The 9,598-nt window shown below is 35.6% G+C and overlaps 1 protein-coding gene across 1 annotated transcript; it reads left to right on the forward strand.

Moving 5' to 3' along the window:
• On the forward strand, window positions 7,792-9,598 carry LOC109829238 (F-box protein At5g03100-like). The gene has a single exon (XM_020396413.1). It carries the CDS (start codon window positions 8,240-8,242, stop codon window positions 9,092-9,094), a length of 855 nt encoding a protein of 284 aa, XP_020252002.1. The 5' UTR covers window positions 7,792-8,239; the 3' UTR covers window positions 9,095-9,598.

The following is a 9,598-nucleotide window of genomic DNA, read 5'->3' on the forward strand; positions in this document are numbered from 1 at the left end:
AATCTCGCAATAAAACAAGCAACTTTCTCCGCAAACAATCATCTTGTAGATCTTCAATTGCAATAAAATTATGCAATATAGTACATGCTAAGACGATGTCCACTTGTGTATGGAATGGATATAGGCTTCACCGAAAGAATTTTAAACCGATTTTTTAATGTACCAAAGGTTGATTCAATTTTAGACTGTAAAGTAGAGTGTCTTAAATTGAATAACTCCCTATTATTTTTGGGTGTCCTACCAGTGTGTTATTTTAAATGATAACGTACACCACAGTACGGAGAGATGAAGTCGGACATGGTAGTGTATCCAGGATCACAAATGTAATATTTGCCTACATTATAAAAAGAAAATTCACGATCATTTTGATTATATTATTTAGTTAACTATTTATTAAATGAGTTGGAAGATTACCATCATATACTCTCAAACCATAAGGCTGTAGTTTGGACAACACGCCTTGCAAAATCCTGTAGTTATTTGCCTCACCTTCCCACCCAGCTAGAACATATGTGCAAATTTTATTTGGAGAGCAAGCGGCTAAAATATTTTGTGTTACACCTTTACGTCCTCTAAAGCGTGTAACTAGGTTAGAGGGTAACATTGCGTCAGTGTGTGTTCCATCTATCATACCAATGCAATTCTATGAAAATAGTACATTGTGATAAATTTTAATTTCTTATATTTATTAAATTATGCAATTCACTAACGATAACACTTTATTTCTCTCTTACCTTGAAGTAAGGAAAATAGTTTGGATTATTGGCAATCTCCGGTGGAATCTCATTAGGTGCTTGCTTCATGTATCGACAGCGAAGACCATTCATAGCATGTAGAACTTTATTGAAGTACCTACTAATTGTTTTACTCAATCTTATGAATTCGGTCCTTATTTCTCTATTTTTTTAGTTTATGACCCACTATGCTCATGAACGTTCACATAGCAAGTTGTTCTTCAACTTGAAGGTGTCTTGTGTCCTTTAAAGAACAATTATTTTTTTAATATATCTGCAAGTTTGAAAAAAGCTTTATGCCTCATTCTAATGTAAGACCTACAACTATCACTATATCCTTCAAAGACACACTTGAAGTGGATGTTTCTAAAAAAAAATCTTCTTCTTATTCTCTCTTGAAGCATTATAAATTGATTTGTGCTTAACACACAATCTCAATAAACATGTTGTTATTGTAACCATGGAAGATATAGACATATTAGCACACATCTTCTTTATTTGTTCTTCATCTACACCATCCATCTACATTAATTACAAAGAAAATATAGTTTAAAATATTTTTGCAATAATAGAACATAGCATGCAAATGGTTGAACTCATTATGGCGATGTTTGCGTGTAAAATTTTGTATCTATTACCAAAGACTGTTATTTATAACAATATAATAACATAAAAATAACTATCCAAGGATATATGCTAGAATTAAGCCACAACAGTAACAAAATTAGCCGCAATATTAACAAAAATAGCCGCAACAGTAGCTATTACCAAAGAATTTTCTTTATAGTCAAATGCTCAAATGATTGATGATTTCAACATGCTAATTAAGCCACAATAGTAACAAAATCGAGAGCTAAGCAAGATCTGATAATCGACTAAAAAAAATCAAATGAAACAATTGAAAAATCAATCGAATAATCTCGGATAATAAAGGGGGTTTAGGGGTTTATTTTTATACCTCAATAGCTCAGAAGATCAACGGCCGAATCACGAATTAGCCACTAGAACGCTGACGAACTAGAGCAAAGCCCTAGATCTTCGAGCTCGCTAGCAATTGACGGGAATAACCGAGGACGAGAACTCGAGGTAAGGAAAACGTGAGCGGGAGAATGCGTTTGGGGGCGGGAACGAAGAAGGAAGCTCTAGAAATTTTTCGAGTTCTAGCGGCCATGAGAAAACTTTCAGCCCATTTTGAGGGCGGAAATGTGGTTAGGGGGGTAAGTTTAATAATTTAATAACGGGTTGTCAGTTTTTTTGGTGTTTTCAGCTCATTTTGAGTGGAAAACAATTTTAGTAAAATTGTACAGTTTTCTGTACTTAACAAAAAACTTTTCTGTAAATTCAATGTTGAACCAAACACAGTTTATGAAAATTGTGAGAAATTTTTATTTACGAAACTACCACTGTCAGAACTTTTCCCAAAACTTTTCTATAAAACACCCTAACAGAACACCCCCTAATATGGTCATGAATCCAGTGACATGTATCAAAAAGAACTTTTGACGAATAAATTGACGCCAAAAGTTATCTGGTTAATTTTACAGGTAAAAAAGCATGAAGTAGAAACGGAGATATATATATATTTTTCGAGTTTTCACGGGCATTGCATTTGAATTTACCAGAAATGCTTGGAACTAGACAACATAAGAATAGAAAGATTTGTTTTCGCTTGATGTTGGAGAAATTAGGATCAGAATAGAAGTTGAGAGCAGCCGTATATGTCAGATTTTGGTCAAGAGTTGCAAGCGATTTTGTAGGATTGGTGATATTATTACGTTGAAATTTTCTTAATATTGTTTAGAGAACGACAATATACATATTTTATGGAAAGTATATCAAACTGGTATAGTAAAAGGCGGTGAATAAAATACAGAAAACTTTCGTGAAAGTGCAATGCAAAACTATTCAAAAAAAAAAAAATGCAGTAAAAGTGCAGCAAAAAACTACAATAATATGCAACGGAAAACTGTAATAAACTTCATGGCGTTGCATAAAATCATTCGTATGAAGCCGCTATCATATAGGAGAAATCATGAAGACATGGCAGAGAGTAGAACGAAAATCTTCTTTGAATTAATTCTATTTTCTAGAAGAAACAAATTTCTTTAAAAATTAATTTCCTATTATCTCTTTGCTGACGAAATTTCAGAAAGATTAATATATACCTGCAATCAGTGATCAATACCCTGTCTTCCGAGTCTAAATTGTCTTGGGAGACAAATTCGTGGTAGCCATGCATTAGGCCAAATATTGCCTTAAAAACAAGAAAATTAAATCCCTTGACTGTGGTGTCGAAATATCTTTTTTAAGTCCATTCTAAAATACTCAATTCCAATAATTTAAGACAACATTCTCGCTAATGAGGGATGATTTACACAAGTGTGTTTTCCCTTATACACTTAGACCATGTTCGGATTAGGAACTTGTTTTTATTCCGGACTAATTTAACTCATTGTAGCCCCACAATACAATAATTCGAACAATAATGAATTAGATTTTTAATAATCTATTTGGTTCAACTTGTTATTAACATCTTTAAACCTATGTCACGTTTGGGAACTTGTCATTATAATGGGTATATGATCTTCTATATACTATCCAAGTATTTCAGGGGTCTGTTTGCAACTTTTAGATTTTAGGGAGTCATTTGCAGTTTGTTTTTTAGGGTGCTATAAGCAATTTTAAATTTTTAGCATTTTGTTTGTAATTTTTGGTTTTTTTTCAAGAGTCGTTTTTTATTTTTAAATTTTAAGGGGCTTTTAGATTTTTTAGGGGCCTATTTGCATTTTTAGGGAATTATTTATATTTTTTGATTTTAGGGGACTCTTTGTAATTTTCATTATTAGGGACTTTTTTTTACTTTTTTTTTGTGTTTGTGCAAAAAAAAATTTATTCTTTTCAAATTTGAGGGTATTAGCAAATAGCTTGATCTAGGAGGACTGGTGTGCAAATATGGATGCTTTTTTTTTTTGAAAAGCAAATATGGATGACTTGATGGACATATACAACAACCCAAGTGGGTGAGGGTAAGAACTAGGGGTGAAATGCCCTGGTAAATTTTAGAAAATTTAGGGGCGATGGCTTTTTTTTTTTTTTGGTCAATGAAAAAACTTTATTCATTCACCAAATATGAAATGATTATACATCAAGATACTCATAATATGAGATTACAACTTCATAGTCTATTTATTTACATCTATAATGACAGTATCCAATCTCTGCTGTCAAGTAAACTTGCACTATTGAGGACTATGTATAGCATACTGATCTTTATTTCCCCGAACACCTGATTAGCATTTCTGAATTTGTTCTTGAAGATTCTGTTATTTCTCTCAATCCATACACAATATAGAGTTGAGGAGAGAGCCATCCGTTTGATGGCTTATTTTTTGATCCAATCCCAGGTGGAAAATAATAAGAGGAAGCCCCCAACCCAAAAAAAAGAAAAAAAAAGTAAAACCCTACTGCTATTTAGTCTTAAATCTATGGACTATTTTATTTCAATGGACTAAATAGTCCCACCCAATCCCCTTATAATTTTGAACCGAACGCCTTATTATTTTATTTTAAAGGACAAAGGATTACTCACTCAAAATAATATTCAATTTAAACATGGCCTTGGACCTTGGACGTATATAACAGACGAATCAAGGATATCTCCCCTAAATCTCTAATTAAAGCCAAAAGAGATTGCATTATTATGAGTAAATAAACGAGTAATAATGTTGCAGATAAAGCAAATGATTTGACATGAAAGAAGAACAAGCCTGTAGACGAAACAAATGTAATTATATTGGAGGAAATTTCAAGTTCCCAGCATATTCAAGTTTGACATGACGAATACCGAATGGGCTTGGAATCAATCAATTCAAAGAAGACGAAGGAGAATGCGACATATACCTAGATCTAGATGGAGGAATGAGAACGCAACACATATCAACTGTACATTTTGCATCAGCAATCCATAAAATCCCTGTAAATAATTAAAATACCAATAAATACTAACTATTATATTAGAAAGATTAATAAGTATCCTTGTCATAGGAAGGGATTTTCTACTTAACGCCTATGTGACACAATCTCCATCATCCTTATAAAGTATGAGAGAGTGTGTGAGTTGGTGAGGATTTGTGCCTACTTTATGAGAATGGTACCACATAGACGACAAGGAGGAAATCTCCTCATATGACAAGAATACTCATTAATCTCTATATTAAAATAATTTTGAGAGTACGGACGGCACAGAATGTAACATCTCTCCCGCTTCCTAACTATGCGATGGAATAATAACGGCTTGTTGTTATGAACGTGCACTGAGTTCCGCTTGTAATCAAAATTACTTACTTAGAAACCTCATTCACTATCATCTCTTCTTATTCTTCTCAACGCCGAACTTCCCCGACTCGCTCACCGGCGTCCTCTCCATCCGATCTCTCAGTCTACGACCAACCGGCAATGAGCGAACCCTTAACTACGTTACCCCTAACGTCGCCATCCGGGAGCGTAGTTATTGGCGGCCACGTATCCAGGGATTTGCTTGCGGCCGGGGTGCTTGTTGTTGAAGATGGAGAACTACACCATGCTGCAGGCGCTGCAGCGGTAAGAAGCGGAGGGAGGAAGCAGAGGAGAGGGAGAGGAGTATCCTCCGGCGCTGAATGATAAACAATGTGGAGTATATATAAAGAAGGAAGATGGAAGATGAGGACGGAGGAACGTTGGTTTTTGAGTTGTGACTTGTGGGAGAACGGAATAGGTATCTTTTTTATTGGGGGGGTTTCTGCAATTCCAAAAAGTTATTAAAGATTTAGTGCGATTTTAAAAGTTCGTGGGGTTTCATGCAAAATGCTGAAAAAGTATCGGGGTTTATTCTAATTTGCTAGCTCTTTATTAAAACTATGGATCTAGGAATTGAAGATGGAAAATAATTTCTCAAGACGCACTGGGGAATTGAAGATGATAAGCATAAGATACCTATTTTGCGATTTTAATTTAAAAATTTAATAGAAACTAATTTCAAAACGACATTGCCTAAACCCCATACATGTTTCAATTGTTATTAATAAACTGTAAAATTTACTTCCATTAATATATGAAGGATTGATGTATTCAATGTCATCACAAAAAATAGACAAAATGTCTCAAATATATATATGCTTAAACTATATAGCAGGACAAATTTTCAAAACCATCCCTTTTTAAAATTTATTTATAAAAAACGATCTATTTCAATTTTAATTACAAAAACAGACCCAGTTGGATGAAACTGGGTCTGTTTTTGAAAAAAAAAATTCAAACTTCACGGGAATTCAACTCCCGTGAAGTTTTGTTATGAGAAAAAACTTCACGGGAGTTCAAATCCCGTGAAGTTTGAATTTTTTTTTCAAAAACAGACCCAGTTTCATCCAACTGGGTCTGTTTTTGTAATTAAAGTTGAAAAAGGTTTTTTTTTGAGAATAAATTTCAAAACCGGATGGTTTTGAAAATTTGTCCCTATATAGCATGGTGCCACACCAAATGATCTGTAAACAGCATAAAGTTTTCGTCCCCAATGATCGGTAGGTACCAAACATTGTAGTAATATACACAACAAGAATTAGGAACAATTGTATCAAATGAAATGCTCATATCACTAAGCCCCTTCACTTTTCACTCATGTGCTTTAGTCCCAAAATCCAACTTACGTGACTAACCCCCTTTTTAGATGTCACCTCAGCAGATAAAGAAGTCATATTTTTTTCCCAAACTGCCCTCACCCTCAACCTTTCACCTCTCTTTTTTCCCCCTCTCATGAACACATGAATTTTTTTTCTCCTCTCCTAAACCGTTATCCCTTTCTTCAACATCTCTGCCGTTACATCATCCTTCTATTTCATCTTATCATTTCTCAACCACTATCTTTTTTTGCCACCAAGACATCTTATTCATCATTTTTCCTCTTTCTCAACTATCTCTCATTCTTTTTGTTCTCACAAACGTTACTACATCACTCAAAGACAATCTCAACTAAAATAGCCATCTCCTAAAGTCATGCAAAGACCGTCTCCACTAAAACAGTCTATCTCCTAAAGTTACGCCGAAGTTAACACTTAACAGTTAAAGTTAACAGCTAAGCTTTATAGTTAAATTGTAGCTGAAGAGTAACAAAATAGATGTTAATTATATGAAACAGTTGCTAAGTTAATAAAGAGATGTTAACTATATGACTTAGGTGTTATGCTTAACAGATAAGTGATATGCATATGACTTAGCTGTTAAATTTAACACACACATGTTAACTATATGATATAGGTGTTAACTTCGACGTAACTTTAAAAAATGACCTTTTTAACTAAAGAAGATGGTCTTTGAGAGATATGATGATGACTGTGGAAGGAGGAGGAGGAAATGAAGATAGAGAAGGAGGACATGAAAGTGAAACAAAGAGAAAGAAGGAAAAAAAGTGGAAGAAAGTAGAGATAAAAGGTAGGAAAGAGAAAGGTGGGGGAAAGAGGAGGTATCAAGATAAAGTTGAGATAGAGAAGAGAGGAGGGAAGAGAGTGAAGTTAGGTGAATGGGAGAAGAGGGAGGAAGATGGGCGGAAGAGAGAGGAGGGTGGATATGAGATGGCAGAGGTGGCCGGGGTGAAGAAAAAGGGAGGAGAGTGGATACGGTACAAAGAACAAATGAGGAGGGAGGGGTTGGAGTGGAGGAAGAGAGGAAGAGTATATAAGAAGTAAAGATGGAAGAAGATAAATGGTATTTTAGGGATAAAAATATGGTCGAGATGCGCCTTATCACATGAACATTTGAATTATGAGGTTAGAACACATGGTACAAAAGTGCAAGGGTTTAGTCACATGAACTTTTTATTTTTGGGGTCTAGGCATAAGTTTCCCAAAAATTAGCTATAAAGTATAAACTATAAAAAAATTTACATTCTTAAGGCAACAAATGAGACATCACTTACAGAATTTGAAAAAAATCCTAATTACTTATCTTTGCTCAACATTATTCTTTCTGCTAATCTATATAGCGATAGGTAAAAATAAGTCAAAAAAAAAAAAAAATCCTTCGGACACAAAGATGAACTGGTATTCCTCCCTACAATTAATTGTTATTTTCTTAAACATCCAAACGAAGAGGACCTCCTCTATAAAGAGTAATCATATTTAGGACTGGAAATCAAACGAATCAATGAATAAAAACTAATTTTCCGGGGCACAGAAGCAAAGATCTTAAAGGAATACAACAAATCACTGAAAAATAAAAGCTAATTTACACGAAAGCTTGAACAAGAAGAAAGTAAAGCATGAGAGGAGAATCTATCACATAAATCTCATCCAAATCAAACTTTATCGCCAAAATAACCATAATCTATTTAGCAATAATCAATCCAATCCTCAATCGAGAAATCCGCAACCTAAAGCAACAAACCAAATGTCCTAGTAAGAACCGAAATCTAGAATCCCATACGCATAAATATCACATCCCTCGTAACCATTGGAAAAAAACACTTTTTCCTGCGGATGGATGCCTTCAGCCTCCTCCCCGACCACCTCATCTCCTCCATCCTCTCCTTCCTCCCTCTCACCATCGCTGCAAGGACCAGCGTCCTCTCTCGCCGCTGGCGCCCTCTGTGGGCCCACATCACGGCTTTCAACGTCGATGCTGATCGTCTCTTTCCTTCCGACTCAGCCAAACAAATCCGATGCATAGACGCAATCCTATCACACCCTCAGCTCAACATCCTCGAGCTCAAGATCGCGCTCTCCTCATGTACCCCCGCTCCCGTCTTAGCCCGTTGGGCTGTGAATCTTGCCCGGAGGAGGGTCACCAATGTGGGGCTGATCAGTGTGGACCAGCCCCATCTGGCCCTACAAACTCTATTTACTTCAAAGTCATTAACAAAACTCGAACTTCAATACTGCAAGCTAAACAATGATGGCTCGTCTCCTCTCGTTGCCTGCAGTAGCCTCAAGCTTATAGAGCTCAAAGCTGTTACAACATCGAATGAAACAATAAGTGAGATATTATCTGCATGCAAGAATCTGAATTCTCTGAGGATAGAATATTGTAGTTTGTATAGTGTTGTCGTCAGCCATCAGAGGCTGGAGTGCTTCGAATTGGTAACGGGGCTATCAAGGTGTGATATCAACATCGAGACTCCGAATCTGAGAGAGCTGGAATTGGATGTTCCGTGTAACGTGAAGAGGATTAGGGTTTTGGCTCCGATTGTGAGGAGGTCGAGGGTAGGCTTTCAGAGCGGTTTGCTTACCTGCGGTGACTTGCTCGGGTCATTGACGGGACTTGTTGCCGGGATTGAGAACGCTGAGGAGCTTCAACTGTGTGGTGCAATTGTTCAGGTCGGTGGACTTGATTGAATTCTTTGATCAAGTTATATACGGTTTTCTTCAAGTTTCATGCTTACTGTACGTAGTAACAGGTAAACTTATTGTAGGAACTGGTATTTGGCTACAATTTAGGTCCCATTTATTTAGATTAGGGCTCATTTATCCTATGCTATATCAAGTGTTGGGAAGAAATATTGATCTTTTTGGGAGTAAAACAGGGCTTAAACAGAGGAAGGCAAAGGCTTGAAACCTAATCGAAAAGTTTAATATATTAAATAATATTCTTACTTTCCATTTAAATTGGTCACTCTTATTAATTCTTTTCAATGTGGAACTCACGCATATATGAAGCCCCAAAAACATATCGCCATGATAAACCAAACAGTCGAAAATCAAAACGGTTCTAGATTTCCTTCTCTATTTAGTTCTGGAATACAAAGAGGGCAAGAAGCAGCTTGATATACAATATGATTGCAAATTGAACGTTCGGCACCATGTTCATTTACTGACAATTGTTTTACTATGTTTTGCTTC

The sequence above is a fragment of the Asparagus officinalis genome, chromosome 1 (assembly GCF_001876935.1).
Source record: "Asparagus officinalis chromosome 1, Aspof.V1, whole genome shotgun sequence".
Taxonomy (NCBI): Eukaryota; Viridiplantae; Streptophyta; class Magnoliopsida; order Asparagales; family Asparagaceae; genus Asparagus; species Asparagus officinalis.